Raw genomic sequence first — 21,930 nt, 5'->3', positions numbered from 1 at the left:
CTAGTAGCTCCCGAAGTCCACTGACTTTGTTGAAAATGGTGCACCATTATTTGGATCCTAGGCCTCTACCCCTACTAGCACAATCTCCATTGTGCACTGCTTCCTTCATGGCAACTTGAATGGCAATACTGTGGCATATTCTTCAAGAGTACTTGCCTCCGTGTCCTCTTGCCTCGTGCCAAGGCCTTCTGAACTCAACTTTGCCTCCACAAGTTGAGTTACCTTAGTTCCTCCATCAAATGCTTCTCTAAAATAAGGTGCATGTGCCCATAAGCTCCCTTTATCTTTGGCATCATGCAAGATGAGTCCGCTCCATTAGAATGAAGGACCTATGGAACAACATGATCTTGCTCTTGCCTTTGCAAGAGTTCATCCTTGACCTTTGTCCAAGGAAAGCTCTGTGCCTCTACTCCATGTTCCATCTTCTATGTCGGCTCCCTTCATGCGGCTTGGGTACTTCGCCAAGTTATACTCAAGTTGCTCAGCTTCTTATTTTTACATTGAGTTGATGGTGGCCCTCATGCCCACTATTCCACGGGTCAGCCCTCCCTTGAGTCTGATCTCTATATCGATTGTGTGCCTTCATTTATGTTGCATTGGGTCGCTTCCTCACTTAATCTCGCAATGCATCCACCAATGCAATCTCTCAAGCGAGATCAAGCGACGACTCCTCGCCACTCGCTTGGTCCATTGAGCTTCGTGGAGTTATTATTTTTGAGGTACTCCACCTCAACATGTGCAGTCTGTTGCACATGATTCTCCCTCTAGGGAGCCGGGACTTTTTCCTCCAGGATATCTATCCCGTTGGAGCAACATCTCTCTTCATTATGGAGACCACCATCCCCTTGGACTACTCCGATTTGCTGAATAAACTACGCATTGTTCTGCCTCCTGTAAACGCACTTGCTAGATTGCGACTCCATGTCAATACAGCCCCCACTACACCACTCAAGGCCTAGCAACATGCTGAACTCGCTACACACTTCAGCCTCCTACGGACGTATCCTTCACATGCCGAAGAGAAAGTTTCAATGCTCTATGGCGCCGAGTTTCGGTCGCCTTGGGATGGCCGTGAATATTCCATCGTCCGCATACAAGCCCATGTATGAGTACCGAATTCTTCGAGTTAGCAATTCCCTTCACCTTTGTGAGCTTTACACAACTCTTTCGATCACTGAGTAACTCATTCCAACTTGCATGGACTCATCCTTTACTAAGCGCCTCGCTTACCTTAAGCACCATCAAGTATAGTTGTCAACGTTGAGCCGTAGCTCAAACTCAGCCATCCCAATTTTTGTGCACTCTGCATTCTTCCAAGTTTGCTTGTTCTCGTGGTGCCTCTTGCGCAAAGGGTTGGCCATTCCTCTGAATGCTAATCTCAGATGCCCGCTCCTCCGAGTGACTCTTTTTCCCTACATCTCCATGCCCGTTTTCCCCTAAACGGTCGTCCGTGTACTGACTGCCCTCAACGCAGCCCCACTAGGTCCCCCACGTTTGCATGCCAAGTGTTTCTATGAGTGCTTATCCTGCTCTGATACCATTTGTTACGGACTTAGCTGGTTTTGTCTAAGTCGTGCGGCACCCTTGCGTGTCCGTCCGTAAAGGTCAACCTCCCCGAAACCTCCCATAGTCTCTTAGGACCTACAAAAGAGAAAATGGGTTAGAGAAAGTGTCTCACTCGGGATCCATAAGCAAACATTCTAGGAAACACTTCATAGACAATGTAAATTATAAATAGACTTTACAAGCTCTGAACGGTTGCACAACAAAGGGTCAAAATAGTCCACTACAGACCGAATATATCTCACAAGTGTCCACATGAAACAACCTTTATTTACAAGCCTAAGAAGGCCACCAAACCCAACTAAAACTGGGCTTTTAAGCCTTCGACCGTCCCTCTACATGCTGTGTAAAGCATGAACAAACCAAAAGATACGGACATATATAAGTATTATATTAAACATCCTATTTAGAACTTTGTCCGTGATAGTATGTCATGACGATCGAACCACTATAAATTTGGTATGCTCTTTTCCTTTACTGTTTACCTTTATTGTAAACTACTTTGCTAGCTCATTACATTCTTACGAACATTTTCAAGTTAAACATCTTTTTGATATGAGCTTTATCGAATGAGTTTTCGAACCGTCAAAGATTTTCGAAAGCACTAATTCAACCTCCCTCTTAGTGCTGATACAATCTTAACAAAGGTTCCTCCTCGGGGGCTAGGTCGTCCGGGTGTTTTTGTGCGACCAGCGATCCTGTATGACAAGCCAACATCAGGGGTTGCCCGGCATGACTCCTTCGATGCTTAAATTAGAGAAAGGGAGAAGATAATAGTATAAGTTGTATGATTGAGTTAGTGTGTGAAGAGCTCCCCTTTAGCGTGAGCTGATGGGTGTCTTTTTATACTTGGGCCTTTTTATCGGTTGGTCTGAGATAAGATTAAGTTAACTACTTGATCATTCTGATCTCTAATCTTAATAAGGTAGAATAATTATTGCTATTCAATGATGCGGGGCATATCGGGACGTACTGCGACATCATTTTGAGATTGGTAACCTAGAGTCCTCCTCAGATATGTAGCAAATGAGCTGGTACGAGAGAAAATCATCCATATCAATCATTATAAAAATAGTAAATTCAACTATATAATATTACATTAAACCTATGTGACTCGAAGTCCAAACCCGTTACGTTACTCTTAATGACATGATTTATTCAACATCAATATTATTATTATTATTATTACATCATCATCACCATTCTTCTTGTTCTTTTTATCCTGTTGCTTTAAGAGCCCGAGAAGCCCATTGCCAGGCAGTCGTGTCCCTTGGCGTAACGTTCGTCGTGTCCCTGAACAGGCCTGGGACATAACTCGCACCGACATATGAGGCGAGGGTCACAAGTCGCCCCCGTCATCGCGCTAGGGTTTCTTTTGCCTCTCCCTTTTGTCTCCGTCGTTCTACCGAATCAACGTCGACGCTTCCGAAATCTTCCCTGAAGATCGATTTTCGTCGCCCTTGTGTCGCAAGATCTCGTGGATTCCATAGAAATTGTCTAGGGTTCCTGCGGAGCCGGCGATGTCAGCGAACAATTCGGCCGGCGGATCCGGATCCTCGGACCATCGCAGGCCGCCACCATCCAAGGAGTCAGAGAGCGATGAGGGCCCATCGAACACCCTCTGGATCGGGAACCTTCCCGCCGACACTACCGATTCCGATGTGATGGCCGTCCTCGCGAAGCATGGCGCCTTGGATTGTACCACGATGCGCGGGTCGAGGAGCTGGTACACGTTCGTATACTTCCGGCACGTCGATGAAGCCAAGGCTGCAAAGGAAGCCCTTCGGGATACCACAATCCATGGGGCTGCATCTAGGACCGAGTTTGCCCGACCGGTTTGTACCCCCCCTTTCGTGTAACCTGACATGGATATTAGCTAAATTAACGGAAGAGTTAGTTTAATTTTTTGAATCTACGATTTCGTGTGGAAATTGAATGGGAGTGTTTCAATGTTGAACCATTCATTAGGTTCATTTCGCAGGGTTGAATCATTCGTTATATTTGCTTTTCAACATGAAATCGATCATTAGGAAATAAGCTGCTTTTGCATGCGACGGAGACACAAGTACCTTTCTAATATCACCATCGATATGGTCAATAGGATCCAGCAAGCTCCAACACGTGGTTCTTAGAAATGTGTTTTATCTACCCTTATTCGTTAGCTGGGGCATCTATCAAGTAGGACTTTCGTTTATTAATAATGATAAAAGACTGGATCAAAACTGGGCAAACCCCAGTGTTGCCCATTATTACAGATTACACGTCCATCCTCATGTCGCAACCTAATAGCGTGGTGCTACTTCCAGTGAAGTATAAACTGAATTGCCTAACACTGAACGTCTTTGATTAAGTAGTAGAACATACGGGTGGAAGGAAGAACATATTGTTTGAAGACTCCAATTGTAGATTAATAAATTTGACTAGGTTCCTTGAAATTTGGCTATTCAGCATAATGGTTTGTTAGATTTGTACTTCATAAACATTACGTATGTATATGTATACAAATGCTAATAAATATATTTAAAATAAAGGATAGAATTGAGGTAGCAAGCACTAACACTACTACTTCCTACGAGAAGATGGAGATCCTTAACGTAGGTGAGCCTTTGATTCTTTTTCAGACTTGATACATGTATTTTGAAGCAATTTGAAACAATTTCAAAATGGATTACTCATTCAATCAGTGCACAAGATCTGCTTAAATAATATTTTGCTCATGTTTGGCTCTATCCAAAGCAAAAAACCGTAGCAATCAAAATAGTTATCTCTAATTTCTACATCGGGTAGCTTTTTTTTGGCATTTCGATCGATATCAACATGTCTACGTTACACTCGGAAGAAAATATAACCGGAAGGAGAGAATACGATCTGTTTTTTTTGTAAAATGCAATTCGTCAAGAAATTCCAATGAACTATGCATCTTGAGGACCAAAAAATTTTGATGATACATAATAGCTGTGGAAGTTGTCAAATAATTTGGTAGAAACATTATGAGTATTAGTGTAGATTTATTCGGAAGATTATACGCATTTCCTATTCAACTACAGTTTTCTTTGGATGAGGCTCCCTTGAATGATCATACTGGCGATCGTATAAATTAGGATCTTTGTGTAATGGCCAACATAATCAAGCCCAATTTCTTATATGGCAGTTCTTATGATTAATCAGATTCAAACTGGTCCATTTTCTGGTTTGGCTTTGTGACAATGAAATAAACAGCAAAGGCACTACTTACAAAAATTAATGCAAAATAAATGACAATAGAATATAGTTGTAGTTCACTAATTTGCTTCCCAGGTACATATATGTTTTGTTCTCTTTTTTTCTTTGGGGCAGGGAATTTGGTTATGGTTTTAGTGCAAAAATGGAAGATTGGTTCGCTATATCATTGTGTAAATCACATGAGTGTCCATCATATTTTGCATGAATAAAATTGAATGCTCATTTGTAACATTGGTAATTAATTGTTGTTTTAAGTTTCTTAAAATATACTTTTTTTAATTACTGTATTCTCGACTATAACTATTGTATATCCTCTTGTTGCTCTTGAAGAAAAGAAAACTTTTGTGGTTTTCCCCCTTTGAATAGGTTACAGATAAATAGGAAGCATAAATTTAGCATGCTTCAGCTGTCACAAACTTAATCAATCATGTTTCTTTTGATGAACACTAATATATTGTTCCTTTAGTTTTTATTTTCTCAAGCCGAAGATTATAATCAAGGTAGTAGAAAAGGGTTTGATGTTTGTCATGATGTGAGTAAATTGTCACGCAAGTGAAATGAATTCGAACTTGATCCCTTAAGAGAACAAAAATGATTCATTCCATGTTGCGAACTCAATTTTCTTTTCATAATAAAGATAAGATATTATTTTTGTCTTTTCTAGCTTCGATAAGCTATTATTTTTCTCGACATTTAGAACCTCTTTAGCACTTCTTCTTATTAGGATCAAGTCGGCACTAAGAGGAGGGGTGAATTAGTGCAATGGATAAAAACGTCGTTGGTTCAAAATTTCGTTTCGATTAAACCCGTTTCGAAAAGATATTAACTTGAAACACGTTCGTAAGAGTGTGCAGCTAAAGTAATGAGGAAGTATGACGGTTTGCAATAGATATAAATAGCAAAGCAGAAATGCAAATAAGATTTTATAGTGGTTCGGTCGTCGTGACCTACATCCACTCCCAATTCCTCTTCCGTTGAGACCATGGGCATCCACTAACGATCTTTTTTCAATGGGCGAAGATCAACTATCCTTTTACACCCCTCTTCTCCTTTTCACAGGTTTAGGAGATAACCTTTTATAAGCACTCACTTCTCTCTAAACAAAATTCTAAACTTAGAGTTAGAGGAGGGAATCTCTCAAGTAATTGCTACAGCATTTTCTCATTTTTAAGTTTTCTGTGCTTGTGTATGTTAACCAGGGATGAGAGGGGTATTTATAGGCCTCAAGTGGATTCAAACTTGGAGCCTAAAAAATGTCTCATCCCAGGTCTTCCGGGTACTGGCGGTACCATCGCCTGTAGCACTGACACTGACACTACCACTGCTCAGTCTTGCGGTACCATCGCCTAACACCCTACCATTGGGCGGTACCACCGCTTGATAGTCTCTCGGAGACTGTTTGGGCGGTACTACCTGTTGGGTTACTGTTTGGGCCTTTTACTTGGCCCAACACAGCCTAAACTTAGGCCCAATTGGCCCATAATTGAGTTGGCCCAATTCCAATCCAATTATGTGCTAATTACAAATTTTAGAGCATACACTAAGCAAATCAAGTTCGGTTAGTCTAGGTTTCTTTCGGCGAGCTTCTAGCGATCTTCCGACGAATTTCCGACGATCTCTCGGTAATGTTCTAGCGGACTCTCGATAAGCGATTGGACTTCACGACGATCTTCTTGGCGAGTTCCAACGAGCTTCTTTGGCAAGTTCCTGGACTTCTCGGTCAATTCTGGCAGAACTTCCGACGAACGTCCGGACTTCCGACGAACTCTCGAACTCCCAACGAAATATCATTCTTGACTTCGGGATTTCATTTTGCTTTATGCCTTGATCGTTATCATAATTAATCCTGCACACTTAAAACCTACTTCGATCTAGATAATTATTACAAAGCTAAATCAAATGTTGTCCGACATGTCATTGGTTCATCGACGTCTCGTCCGATTTTTCGACGCATTGTTCTCTCTTGCGGTCTATTGCCCAATCGGCCAATTGACCTCCGCAATTCCGATTTCCTTGGTGCAATTTTCGCTCTTCTTGGCCCGATGCCCGAACCCATGGCTCGAAGCCTTCTGCCGATACGTCAACCGATCCTTCGGTTCGACGTCCAATATTCTGACATGTTTATCTTCGGCCAAATATGATTCTTCTTACTTTAATTGTCTCTCCCCGATCGAAGCTTCCTGCGTCACTCAAAACGCAGATCAGATCATAAACACTATCAATTAGTTTTATCATCAAAATCCGAGATTCAACACTTCCTTGATTGAATTAGGAACCCTAAAAAATTCTAACTATTAGCTATTGGATCACTCTCTAAATAGTAAATTCTATCTTATAGTTCATTTCATCAATATGTGCATACATTGGCATGACCTTTTGCCAACCCTTTTACAATGATGAATAAGGTCCAATACTGGTTTTGACAATTTATCATATTGAGAGTGTCAATATATAGGTTTGTGATGCTTAATGTTACTTAAAGATAATAAAAATGCAAATTCCGATTAACATCAAGTTATATGGTCCAGAACTGTTCCTTGGTTGGATTGGTAGATATTTGTACATGTCTTTCTGAGCAGCATTATATTATAAATTAGTCATCATATACCAAATGGTGGAAAAAACTTTATAACATTTGTTGAACTATTTCTAGTAAGAGAAACTGAAAGTAACCACCATACTTAGTTTTTAATACCAACTTGCTACATTGCCTTCTTTTAATGTATGGGGACTAATTGAAAAACAATTTATACAACACTTTAGTATGAAAGCACCAAAAAGCAGAGCAAAGTTGCCATTTGGGTTTGCGACACAATCATGTAAGCATACTCCAAATTTTGAAACGAAGTGCTTCTTTTCAATGATAAGTTAACATCTTCACCTTTAACTTTTCAACTCTGGTAGACTTGGATTTCTTCTTTAATTGAACAATAGCCTTGCATCTCTTTTTTAACTCAATGCAGCTGCATCATTTTGTCAAAGTCAAAAAAATATAAATAGGTCCCTGATATGATATTTTAGGTCATCAAAAGGAGAAAACATTTTGTCCATATGCAAGGAATGGAAGATATATTTTCTTTGTCCTGGTGTATCTGCAGAGTTGTCTATCCACGGGCACTATGTTTCTTTTTAGAGCCTCTTGCATATGTCAGTCAGATATATCTTTGTTAGCATCTGTTTATGATTTTCTATGATGTGTGGTACTTATTTGTGAAATAGATATTAGATTTATAGATACTGTAAGCCATAGACAATGTAAGCTAATAGTGCTAGCAGTGTTAGCACATGCCAAGGTATGTCAGCAAGCCAAGCTGGGTCCACACAAGTTGATGTAACACCTTCTCATGTATGAGAAACCAGCACATGCTAGCAAACAATGAAAAACATATTCTTAGTTATGTTGGCATGTAACACATGCTGAAAGCTGAAGACTTGATGATCCCACCTTCCCCCCCTTGTGATATTTTCAAGGTTTGCAATTTCGCCCCATATGGTACGGGCAGTATAAATATCATATTTTTATATATGTCCTTGTATCCATTGTTGTATACACATCGATAAAATTTTACATATAGTACTATAGTCATGGCAGATGTCATTGCCAGTAAATATAAATATAACATTTCAATCAAACATACATCTCCGATTACATTTATTGTTCTGTAGGTATATATGCCAGTCTTTTGTCCTTGGGCATCTTGTAAGTCATGGTGTCAAGGCATAAAGGATGTCTCTTATAATGGATTTTAGAAGCATAGGTTTGAGGTCTACATAGTGATAAAGACCTGTTTAAGGATATCTTGTTAGTCATAGTGTTTAAGGCATCAATGATATCTGATAATCAGATGTGATATTGTATCCAGTTGCGCTGATGTAGGTTCTTATGAGACAAATATCATTTTTTATATTTTTTGTTAAATGCAAAGTATTTTTCATTTTTTTAAAATGCATGAATAATTCAGATATTCTTTTTCTTGTAGCATCAAATTTGTTCTTTAGTAAAAATGTGTATTAGCCTTGTGAAAATGATTTTTATCTCAAATAGCTTCTGCTGATAGATTAATGGGACTAATATTTCCTTTTGTAAAAATGCCTTGTTTGAAATACTTCATTATAAATGCATGACATTATTGTTTCTATTATAAATATTCATTTGTCGATCATGTGTGCATTTGCTGGTTTATATATGGCAAGCAATCCCAACATACTAAAGGTTTTTAGTAGTTTCATTACGAGGATTGCAATTTTGGGTATCAGACCTGTGTTGGTCATTGTCTGGACCCATGTGGGTTTGATATGTATTGCCATGTCGACACACATTATGTCTGTACATATGATACCGAGAAAGCAAAAAAAGGGAAGGAGGTGGGAATGCACAAAGAGGAGGATAAGGGGTATCTGGCTGCATGAGTGGCAGGCTGACAGCATGGGCAATGCAAGAGAGGGGAGCATAAGTGAGGCAAGTGGATATCAACAGAGAAAGCCACAGCGTGAGGGATTATTGATTTAGGATTAACCTTAAACTAAAAAAGAAGTCAAAAAAAATCCTGAGCCTAGCTTATCTTTTGGTTCGCATGTTATAGCGTGGTAAAACCTAGGCCATCATTGGACCGCCTGAAATGGGATGGTCTGTGTTGTGGCCCTTGTTCGAATCATTAAACACCAGTTGGTACATACCAGTCCAGGCAAAATTGCAATCCTCAATTTCTGATGTCTGGTTAATCCTGCATTAAATTGTTAGAAAATGATCATTTTTAGTATATGTACCATCTTGGATAGAAGCTATCAGTCCATGTATTGTGATTTTGAAATTGTTTACATGCCTGATAAGCTACATATCATAAATTTTTTAGCTACTCTGTGAATTTGGGTGCTCTTCAGGTCATCATTATTTCACTGCAGAAGTAACATTTTGAAATTATGTCAATATAGTGAAATGAACTAGGGAACCTTGGTGTGAGTAGTTTTGATGTACTAGCATTTATTTTAAGGAGCTGTCAACTGATCTGGACTTTATGAATTTAGCATAATGCTTTGTAGCATAGCCTCCTTCTTTGTGATGTTGTTTTAAATATCACAATATTATTGCTTTAGCTTGAAGTCTTGAGGAACTTTAATTTTTAGCCTGTAGTCCATCAACTTATTTATGTTGTTTGTTGCTGATCATAGGTTAGAGAGAGAACTTGTGTGTTATTTAAATCTTTCATCTGGGCTGGTTCATTTGATAAAACACAAATTTATTGGTTTATTTATCAGGTTTTATGGAGTTTTACCCTATTGTTATTTATGCTATGTTCATATTTCACTGTATTGTGTAATCATTCTTAGCTGAAAACAGTTATTCTGTTCTTGTTATTTTGATAGATAATATAAATGAGTTTAAAAGATATGGCATTTTTATAGAAGAATCAGGAAGATAGACTAATGCAAACGTGCATTATTCCGTTCTAGTCCATCTATTTGTAGACTAAACAGATAAACAATGTCTGCATGTCATAAAGCTGACATATTATAATTGAATGCTACAACATGTAGTTAAGTATTTCTATTTAATAATAGTTTTGTGTTTAATTTTCTGATGCAGCCAAAAGCGGCTAAGCAGATATGGGTTGGTGGGTTTAATACATCCATAACAAAGGAACAACTTGAAGATGAGTTTTCGAAGTTTGGTAAGATTGAAGATTATAAATTCTTTAGGGATCGGAATTCAGCTATTATCGAATATCACAAATTGGAAGATGCCATTGCTGCTCACAAAAATATGAAGGGGAAGCGGTTAGCTGGTGAACTATTATGTGTAGATTTTCTGCGATCTCTACCTCCTAGAAGGGTCAGTACTCTATATAGCCTGGTGGTACCATTAGATATTTTTGAGCTTCTTGCTTGTAAGTTATCTTGATCAATGATTGCTGTGTGGCATGACACCAGCATTGATTCATGCCTAGTGTAGATTTTGTGCTGGAACAGAAAAATGTCAATGGGCATGGGCTGTAGTAATGCAGCAGTCCTTTATCTTGATGATTTTGCATTTGATATGCATCTTTAGGATAATTTACTTATGCTTCTTGCTCATAACAATGCTGTTAATGAAATAGGATTTGCCTGACCGCCATGATTCGAGAAATGGATACTTCGGCAACCGGACTTTGGGAGCACTAGAACGATCTGTTCCACCAGATGACTTGAGAAATTTTCATAATTCTTCTTTGCTTGGGTCTAAGAGGGATATGGTACATTTTGAACACAAAAGTTTAAATCATGCTGAATCTCTTTTTGTCTTTTGCTGCTGCACATAGGAATGGACAATGCTTTATATTTATATTCACATGATTTTGTGTTTTTTTTTATAATTTCAGTCTCATGGAGCTCACAGAGATGGTCAGCCAAGCAATGTTCTGTGGGTAGGATATCCACCTTCAGTTCAAATTGATGAGCAGATGCTTCATAATGCTATGATTCTTTTTGGTGAAATTGAAAGGATAAAGTGCTTTCCGTCGAGGCACTATTCTTTTGTAGAGTTTAGAAGCGTTGATGAAGCTAGGCGTGCCAAAGAAGGCCTACAAGGCCGTCTTTTTAATGATCCTCGGATACAGATACTCTTCTCAAGTAGTGAACTTGCACGTGGTAAGGATAATCTGCCACCTTTCTCTGCGTTAAGAACACGTAGACCCGAGATGTTTTTGGATGAAGGCCCTTTTGGGCCTTTGGAAATGTTAGGTCCTGGTCGTTCAATTGCCCTGGATAATTTTCCTGGCTCACTAAACCCTAATGTAATGCCTGGAACAAATATCTTCAAAAGGTCATTTGGACCACAAGGATTTGATGCTCGTCATGTGGGACCTGAGTTCCATGAATCTGGTGGTCTTGCACCAAACTTATTTGATGTCGATGCTAGCAAATCTATACCTCATAGTTGGAGACACCGATCTCCTTCAGCTCCAGGCATTCTACCTTCTCCTCCAGGTGTTCTCCAAGCTGTCCGACCCATGCCTGAAGGATGGGATGGTCTTGACATAAGAGATACAAAGAGGTTGAGGGTGGATACTTCTCCCACCAATAATGGTTTACTTCATGCAAGGAGGGTTGACAGCAGCAAGATTGGGGAGCACCCCTTTCTGTTTTCTCATCCTGATGGAGGTGCTTCTAGTCGAGGTCAACTTGGTCCTGCCCCTCATAGCCATCGTGATGTACACTCTTCTGATAAAGACTACTGTTGGCGCGGTGTTATTGCTAAAGGTGGAACTCATGTTTGTTATGCTCGCTGTATACCAATAGGAAAGGGCATTGACTCTCCTTTGTAAGTTTGAATTTCTTTTCCCTTTGCATGCTTGGTTTATATGAGCAAAGTGATTTATTTGACCATTGTGATATGACATCTTTTGGCAGACCTGATGTTGTTAACTGCTCAGCCAGAACTGGATTAGATATGCTTTCAAAACATTATGATGAAGCCATTAGTTTCGACATTGTCTTCTTTCTACCAGATAGTGAAGAAGATTTTGCCTCGTACACAGATTTTCTCCGGTACCTGGGTTTAAAAAATCGTGCTGGGGTTGTGAAGCTTGAGGATGGTACTACACTATTTTTGGTGCCTCCATCTGAATTCCTGACCAAGGTACTGGGTGTCAGTGGTCCTGAACGTCTATATGGTGTTGTTCTGAACATGCCACAGCAACCGATCAGTGTGGCTGTGCAACAATCACAACTGACGGTTCCTCCCCTAACATCTCATCACACTGATCGGCAAAATGTACCTAGCTCACAGAAAAGTTACAATTTTGTCTCCCATATTGAAGATCATGCTTCAAGTGTTGATTATAATCAGTCCTTGAATGAGGAAATGGCATGCCATGCAGTGACTGAAAAATTCCTGATACCACATGGGAACGAACAACGCCTTGCACGAACAACTGCCTTGGAACAGGAAAGCAATGCTGCTCTTGCTGCCTCCCAGTTGAAGGTCTCCTTGACTCCTGATCTGATAGCTACTTTAGCTTCTTTGATACCCAACAACAACCAATCATCAGCTTCTGCTGCTGTTCAATTGCCACCTAGCTCTACGGTGAGACCAACTTCATCCTATGCTGGGATGCCTGATGGATCAATGCAATCTCAAAGTTGGAGGCAAGAGAATCAAACAAGTCTTTCTGTTACTTCTATGGAGCAACAGAGTCTGCAACCACATTTAGGGCAATACTTCAGTAACCAGGCACAGCCGGTCTCTCAGTTCCAACCATATAGTAACACATCCAGTGGGACTGATCCCTCTCTGCAGCCATTAATTGGTTGTGTGCAGATTCAAAATTCTGCTCTTAACATGCCTCAAGCTCTGGCTGCTCCAACTAGTATGTTGAATGGTTATGCGATATCACAACACGGACAATTTTCCACCACTCAGAGCAATCAGTTTTATCAGTTTGATACTCCTGTTGCTTCTCGTGATAACTATGGAAGTTCACAAACAACACATGCTGCTGATGTGGTTGGTTCTATTGTTCAGCAGCAACCTAGACTTGGTTCTTCATCTGCTCATGATCGCATTGGAAATATGCCGCAGCATCAACTTTACAACCCTTTACCAAGTGAAAAGGGAAATATGGAGATCCCTACCCAAGGGCAGCAGTTACAAAATGTTTTTTCAAGTAATGGCCAGGGAACATACCAAAGTGATGATGACAAGAATCAGCGATATCAGTCAACCCTCCAGTTTGCTGCTAGCTTGCTTCTCCAAATTCAACAACAGCAGCAAGCAAGTGCTCACACTGCTCAAGGATCTGGAAACCAGCAGTGACAAGTAATTTTTGGTGCAAGGTAACCTTTTCCTTTGTGTATGCTGAAGTTTTACTGCATATTTTAGTATACCCTCCATGAAGTTACAAACTCTTTCTCACAAATTCTCACTCTTGTTCAATATCAATGGAAGAACCATTTGACATGTGTCGCAAAGTTGCATATCAATGTCTCAAAAAGATAAATCCGCTATCCTTTCTCTATTTGGATTTTTTTTTATTGAAAGAGAGCTAAATATACATTTAGATCTAATTAAAATATCCTAAATTAGGCTTTTCCCCAATTTTCATGTATTTTTTGATATTTTCTGTATATTTTTTGGAATTATCGGCATGTTTTGAGGTATCATATGTCAGTATATTGGTACAGATCAGTTCCTATTGGATTGGCCATAGACCTGCATGGTCGGTCTATCACGAACGATCGTCGCGCACCCGCAACAACTTTGTTCAACGAATCGTTCGTCGCTTTTGCATGCTTGTACAGAGACATGACAACATGTTTTGCCTTGATTTTGTGTGTTGTTGCTTGGAAAATGTAAGCAACGACAGTTCGCAGCGCTGCAGTGCGACCGCTCGCCGGGCTGGGCCGAACTGCCCCAAAATGGTTCCGTTTTCACGTGTTGTGGCTTGTTTTCTACAAACCGCAGTTGCATGTAAAACGTCAGCTATCTCAACACCTTAAAACCCCTTGGGTGGCACAGGGTTGGATGGGGCTTCGGTATATTGTCGGGCGTTGAACAATCTTCACAAGTTCGTACGTTAACTTGACGGGAACTTGTCTTCGCGCCCGGCACTCGGTGAATAGTTGTTTGTGGACTTGCAACTGTTCGTTCTACCTTCTAAAGTCTTTGTTTTCTCATTCCTCTCTTTTCTCTCTTGCACTCAAGGTGCTCGTTGAATTGCTTGTAAAGCTCCCCTCTTCGCGAGACGTCGGGACTTGTTCGTCGCTCGTTTTCAATCTGATCAACTTTCTGTTTTACAGGTCCTTCGGGACCTGTACGAGGTTGCGACTAGGCTAACCCTTTACGGACGCATAGGTCACAAGGGCGCCTCATGACTTAGGCAATCCCAGCTAAGTCCGAGGAGTTGGCGCAAGGGTGCTTCACGACTTAGGCAACTCTAGCTAAGTCCGTGACTTTGCCGCAAGGGTGCCTCACGACTTAGGCAATTCTCGCTAAGTCTGTGACATTGTGGTATCAGAGCAGGCAAGCCATTCGAGCAAGCAACGAAGAAACTTCGCAATCTCGCCATGGCAAAGCATCGTGGCGAATCGAGCAAGACGGGGCCAGTCGGACCGTTGCCTTAAGCAACCGCAGGTGGGCTGCAAGTGCAAACTTGCTCTTATGCTGTTGGAGTCTCTCTGGAGGAGCGTGACACCAAACATGATGAGCGATATGTTGGCTGCTCTCTGCGAGCGGAGGAGGCGCAATCTGGAGCGCCAACCGGGAAGAAGAGCCATAAGGAGAGACTCATAGCGGCGGAAACCTGCCTGGATGTTCTTGAAGCGAGCTTGGAGGAACTCTACCAAGGCCAACGAAGGTTTCTTGAGGTAGAGAGCTCGTAAGAAGAAGTTGAATCTCGAATCAACAAGGTGGAGGCCCTAGTTGATCGACTGATGGATGATACCAAAGACTCCGTGCAACATTTGCACGAAGTCATGGCGAAACTCACTTCCAGAGTGAACACTCACAAGGGCACTAAATGCGGGAGGGAGCAACACTGGCGTTACGTCACCACAAAACTTGAGGGCACCTGAGGCTCATTGCAATGGAGGTGCCAGGGACGCAAAAGAGCTCGAAAATTTTTTGTTTGGCATGGAACAATACTTTCGAGCTACAAGGCCTGATTCTGAAGATACCAAAGTTTCAATAGCAACCATGTATCTGAATGAAGATGCAAAACTTTGGTGGCGAACTCGTTGGGAGGAGATCCAACAAGGTCGGTGTTGAGTGGACACATGAGAGGACTTGAAGCGGGAGTTGAGAACTCAGTTCCTACCGAGAACACAAAGTTCGTTGCAAGGAGGAAGTTGAGATAACTCTGCCAAAAGCACTTCCATCGGAGACTATTGATAAGACCCTAAAGTCTTATCGTATGCTATGATACCAATTGATAAGACTTTAGGGTCTTATTAATTGGTATCAGAGCCTACGATAAGACTTTAGGGTCTTATCATTTGGTATCAGAGCCTACGATAAGACTTTAGGGTCTTATCAACTATGTGAAGCAATTTTCTCACTGATGCTGTACATATAGGATATGTTCGAGAAGGATAAGACTTTAGGGTCTTATCATTTGGTATTAGAGTCTACGATAAGACTTTAGGGTCTTATCAACTATGTGAAGCAATTTTCTCACTGATGCTGTACATATAGGACATGTTCGAGAAGGATAAGTTGTTTAGCTTCCTAGATGGCTTGAAGCCATGGGTTCAACAGGAACTGCATCGAAGGAATGTCACCGATATGATTGGGGCAATTGCGGCCGCAGAAAGGCTCACCGATTTTGTTTCCTCGGAGGACTCAGGGAAAAGGAAATAATCTTCAGGAAATCGCCCTCCAAAATATTCTCGAGGGAAGGAACCCGGGGGTGAACAAATAAAGAAGAGTTCCCACAAAGGGCAAAGCTCAAAAGGCAAAGCTTCAAAACCTGGCAAATGCTTCTTGTGCGGAGGGCCACACATGGTGAGGGACTGGCCACATAAACAGGCACTCAATGCCTTAACAGTTTCAATCCATCCCCCCAAATTAGACAAGGGCAAGGCCGTCGCCCTCAGTTCAAGTAGTTCAGAATCCAGCCACGACGATGAGGAGTCGCAAGGTCCCCAAATGGGAGCAATGTGTTTGTTGAATGCATTGCGGGGTCAAGTGGGGGATAACATGAAGGCAAAGCCATTGAAAGCAGGGAGTAGCGAGCTGATGTACGTGGACATTAAGCTCAATGCCCAAACAACTCGTGCAATGGTCGACACGGGCGCTACCCACAACTTTATTGCCGATTGAGAAGCAAAGCTACTTGGGCTGATCTTGGAGAAGAACCCAAGTTGGATAAAGGCGGTGAACTCGGAGGCTAAGTGGATCTCCGGGCTAGCAAAGGGACTCCCTATCAAGATTGGAACATGGAGCGGGAGCACAAACATGATGGCGGTGCCATTGGATGACTTCCAAGTGATTCTCAGAATGGAGTTCATGCACGCGACGAAGTTGGTGCCAATGCCATTTCTTAACTCCCTATGTATGATGGGAGGTGACGACCCCTGTGTGGTTCCCGTCTCTCGGAGAGGAACTAGGGACCCCCAACAAATATCGACTAACTGAAAAAAGGGGTACGAAAAGGCGAATTAACATTCGTGGCTATTGTGAAGCTAGAGCCCCTCGACGAGGAGGCCATTTATGAACCTACTATGGTGGCGAACGTTCTGAAGGAGTTCATCAAAGAAGACCATTCCAGGATCAGGGATGGACTGTACAGTGATTCTCAGGCAGTAACCCTGATGCGACTCATCAAAGAAGGTAAGGCACGATGATTTTGGGTCCAGGAGGGACTCGTTTACACAAAAGGAAATAGGGTTTATGTTCCTCGAGTGGACAATTTAAGGCGTGAACTCTTAAGAGTGTTACGATTCCCTTTGGGTTGGACATCCCGGTATTCACAGAACCTTAGCTCTCGTGGAGAGGGCTTTCTACTGGTCGAAGATGAGGATTGATGTGGAGGAATATGTTCGAATGTGCCTCACTTGCCGACAAGACAAGGTGGAGCAGCGGAAGCCGGTCGAACTTTTGGAGTTGTTGCCCATTCCAGAAAGGCTATGGGAGAGCATTTCCTTGGACTTCATATCAAGCTTGTGGGCAGTAGGGGGACTTGGATCGATACTCGTGGTGGTCGATTGATTTTCAAAGTATGTAACTTTCATTGCTGCACCCCTACACTGTTCAACAAAGGAGGCGGCAAAGCTGATGATGAAGAATGTGGTGAAATATTGGGGAGTCCTGCACAATATCATCAGTGATCGAGACGCTCGGTTCCTGGGATGATTCTAGACGGAGCTATTCAAATTGTTGGGATCTAAGTTATACTTATCCACAAGCCTCTACCCCTAGACGAATGGCCAAACTGAAAGGATAAACTCGCTCCTTGAGCAATATCTTCGGCACTATGTGAGTGCCAACCAACGAGATTGGGTGAAGCTATTGGACATAGCCTAATTCTCCTACAACTTGCAGCGGAGCTCTGCGTCCAACAAGAGCCCCATCGAGATCATTATAGGACAACAACCGTCGACTCCTCACACCTTGGCAACCGGGTATACTGGGAGTAGTCCGTTAGCATATCACTTTGCAAAAGAATGACACCGAAATACGGATATTGCACGGGCTTACTTGGAGAAGGCGGTCAAAATGATGAAGTGGGCATACTTGGGAAGGCGACCGCAGGAATTCAAAGTCGGCGAATTGGTGTTGGTAAAGCTCCAACCACCATCACTCCAATTCTTTAGGAACAAAGTACACAAAGGATTGGTGCGCAAGTATGAAGGGCCCTTCCCAATTATCAGTAGGGTGGGCAACGTCTCCTACAAGTTGCAGCTGCCGGCGTGGCTCAAAATTCACAATGTTTTTCATGCCCGCAACTTGAAAGTCTACCATTCATATCCGCAATATGCTTCCCGAAGTGTTTCAACTCAACTACCCCCCACCAAAGCCTTCTACGAAAAGGGAGTTGAAACCATTTTAGCGGATCGTAAGATAAAGCTACCCAATGGAGCTGAGCAGACTGAGTACTTGGTGAAGTGGCGAAAGCTTCCCCGAATCGAAGCTAGTTGGGAGCTCGAAGATGCCCTACGACATGAAGAAGCAGTCATCAACAACTACCAACAAGCGTCGACGAGTGCGTTGACAGTTTAAGTGGGGGAGAATGTCACGAATGGTCGTCGCGCACCCGCAACAACTTTGTTCAACGAACCGTTCGTCACTTTTGCATGCTTGTACAGAGACATGGCAACATGTTTTGCCTTAGTTTTGTGTGTTTTTGCCTGGAAAATGTAAGCAACGATAGTTCGCAGTGCTACAGTGTGACCGCTCACCGCGCCAGGCCGAACTGCCCCAAAATGGCTTCGTTTTCACGTGTCGCTGCTTGTTTTTTGCAAACCGCAGCTGCATGCAAAACGTAAGCCATTTCAGCACCTTGGAACCCCTCGGGTGGCATAGGGTTCGATGGGGCTTCAGTATATTGTCGGGCGTTGAACAATCTTCACAAGTTCGCACGTTAACTTGATGGGAACTTGCCTTCGTGCCCGACACTCGGTGAGCAGTTGTTTGTGGACTTGTAACTGTTCGTTCTACCTTCTAAAGTCCTTGTTTTCTCCTTCCTCTCTTTTCTCTCTTGCACTAAAGGTGCTCGCTGAATTGCTTGTAAAGCTTCTCTCTTCGCGAGACGTCGGGATTTGTCTATCGCTCGTTTTCAATCTAATCAACTTTCTGTTTTACAGGTCCTTCGGGACTTGTACGAGGTTGCAACTAGGTTGACCCTTTGCGGACGCATAGGTCGCAAGGGCGCCTCATGACTTAGGCAATCCTAGCTAAGTTCAAGGAGTTGGTGTAAGGGTGCTTCACGACTTAGACAACTCTAGCTAAGTCCGTAACTTTGCCGTAAGGGTGCCTCACTACTTAGGCAATTCCAACTAAGTCTATGATAGGTCGGCACGAAATTGCAGTCCTTGAGGTTGAGTCACAAAAATAGCTTCTTTGCTCCTTGGGATAAGGTTGCTTGTATGATAAAGTTATGTATATTGCTCCTGTCCATATCCTTATTGCCCTTTTTATCTATTATCTCTTGTATGTAAGAATTAGAGTTAAATATTACTTAGTGACAACTCTTCTTATCATATTTGAATAGATAAGAAACTAATATAGCTAAAGCTTGGATTCTTTGCTTAGATGTTGCTTAGATGTGGGGAGGTCAAATTTATGCTTTGACATTGATAACCAGGGAATAAAGGGAACTCAAGCAACAAATTACTTAAGACAATTGATGAATGTCAAAGCATAGATAAAAATGAGGACAAGGAAAATATCAATGATTTGGAGCTTGATAAACAATGAAGTGCATAAAAAATATAGTAAGTATTAAATTGCTCCTAGCAAGTTGATCACAATATCCTTTGGTCCAAAACAATATCTAACTACTAAACATGTGAACAAAAAGAGGTTCACTAAAGATAGCAACCAAAGCATAAAATGATTTGAATTACTAAATGCTTGGTGCATTTTACAAGTTTTTTTGTGTATGATCAATATTTATGATATCCTTTGACACAAAACACTACTCAAAGTAATAAACATGTGAACAAAAATTGGTTCATTAAGGAGGGCCAAATGATTAGTACTTAATGCTTGGTATTTTTACATATTTTTTGAATCATCGATGTTTGCTTTAAAATTCTAACAAGGCAGCAGAGTGATGTGTAGTCTATCAGCATTCTGTGGGGAGGGGATTTGGTAAAGAACATGTCTTTTTTTCTTTTTAAAGGATTTGATAATGGTGAAAGAGAAATGAGGGAGGAGAAGATAATACCAAGACTAATTTTGATTCCTTACCTGATTTCATAACAAATGCACTTTACACACGAATGATTGAGACACGATTGGGGGCCCAAGTATCATATTCACCTTGGCACTTAAATCTCCACCTGATATGAACAATTTACACCTCATGCATAATTAGGAAAACAAAACTTCATAAATTCAGGCTAAATTTTGTAATTTAAATCCTTTTGTTGTATAGATCCCCAAGTAAAAGAATAAATAAATAAATGAAAAGAATACAATTTAGGAATTTATATGATATGATTTTAAAGCTAGAGACTCACCCATCTTTGATTTCTGAAGAATTGTCACTTCCATTTTGTTTTTGGTGATAATTTTTCTTATTGATAAGATCTTTGATTGGGTTTTTCTTCATGGAAGAGTATCTTTAAGCGATATTTTCTCATCCAGCCTCTGTAGTTCATCTTCTTTTTTATTATCCTTGGACAATCTTGGTAGATAATTTAAAAATGCATATGATGCTGTCACATGATAACTTGCTACAATTGCCAAAAGAAAACACATATTGGGGTTTATCTTTTCTTGAAGAAACACCCAAATAATGAATAAGGGAACAAAAAGAAAAAAAAAACAAAATGACTCCTGCTTTACTGGCCTTTGGATTTTTGTTTGATCATTGCATGTTTATTATGTACTTGCATACATATACAGTATAGAGAGGCTTTGAACATCATTATATTGGTCGGTATTGACCATTATTTACTGATCCAGTGTTGACTGATACTCAGTCTGAGTGTACCGTTTAGTTAGGTTGCCTTACAGAGAGCACCACTGGATAAGAGAACCAGTACTAGAATTTGGAATTTTTAATTGTTTTAACTTCTTAGATATGGGATTCGGATTTTAACACTTTCAATAGCTCCTAACCATCACTTCTCTTCTCTCTCCCCCATTGCCACCCTTGCTGCCATCTCCTCACATTGCTGTCATCACCTTTGCATCTGGCTTTTGGCATTGCTGCCGCCTTTTTATTCATCTCCTCACACCTTTCTTCTCCTCACACCTTTCTTCATATTCTGCGGCCTACTCATGCTGCTGTTGTCATCTCTTTGTGTCATTGTTGCTTCCTCCTTTGGTACAAATTGCCTCCACCTCCTCTTCGTCTTCCCCTTTTAACTCTCTCCTCTGTCTGGCTGGTATTGATCCATATGATCTTTATTGTTATCTCTATATTTCAGAATTTTCTAGGCTTTATATTCCCTCTATGTGACAATTTTTTTTCTAGGCTTTATATTCCCTTGCATTTAATTTTATCGAATTTGATATGAATTGATGCTTATTTTATGTTTATGTATCTATATGTGTTGTACTGGTAATTTTTTGAATGCATGTATTCAGTGGTGATAATAGATTCTGAAAAATTCTTGGTGGTTGCCCATCGTCTAAATGTTGAGGTAAAATATTATTTATACCATTTATAGTAATACTGCCAATATGCAGAAAGTGTTTGATGTAGTATGAACTTAGGAGTGAAAATGAATTTAGGTATATATTTTAGACTGTGAGCCTGCTTAAACTTGTACACTATTAAAATTAATCTTTGTCGAATATTTGCATGTGAGTTATACTTATTGTAACTCAGTGGGCAGTCATTACGAATACATAATAAAGGGTGTTTCAGTCTTAGATTATCCTAAGTGACAGTAGGAAAGATGATTTGAGGAAGAAAAAATAAGCATGTTGAACTTCTTGATTTCTCCAATTTGATGGTAGTTTAAGTGCTTGTTATCTTATATGTTCTGATGTATTAT

The 21,930-nt window shown here is 40.9% G+C and overlaps 1 protein-coding gene across 1 annotated transcript in view; it reads left to right on the top strand.

Moving 5' to 3' along the window:
- The first annotated feature begins 2,885 nt into the window (after nucleotides 1-2,885).
- The window catches only part of LOC135586406 (flowering time control protein FPA-like), a 32,481-nt gene continuing 13,436 nt past the window's right edge, over nucleotides 2,886-21,930 (top strand). Inside the window, exons 1-5 of the mRNA XM_065190415.1 lie at nucleotides 2,886-3,398; nucleotides 10,370-10,615; nucleotides 10,881-11,015; nucleotides 11,142-12,082; nucleotides 12,172-13,596. Coding sequence (XP_065046487.1) covers nucleotides 3,084-3,398; nucleotides 10,370-10,615; nucleotides 10,881-11,015; nucleotides 11,142-12,082; nucleotides 12,172-13,576 — 3,042 coding nt within the window. The 5' untranslated portion in view covers nucleotides 2,886-3,083 and the 3' untranslated portion in view covers nucleotides 13,577-13,596. The remainder of the gene's footprint in view (nucleotides 3,399-10,369; nucleotides 10,616-10,880; nucleotides 11,016-11,141; nucleotides 12,083-12,171; nucleotides 13,597-21,930) is intronic.

This window comes from Musa acuminata, chromosome BXJ1-1 (genome assembly GCF_036884655.1).
Source record: "Musa acuminata AAA Group cultivar baxijiao chromosome BXJ1-1, Cavendish_Baxijiao_AAA, whole genome shotgun sequence".
Taxonomy (NCBI): domain Eukaryota; kingdom Viridiplantae; phylum Streptophyta; class Magnoliopsida; order Zingiberales; family Musaceae; genus Musa; species Musa acuminata.
The sequence above is the reverse complement of the archived record's forward strand: the minus strand, read 5'-3'. Positions and strand labels throughout refer to the sequence as shown.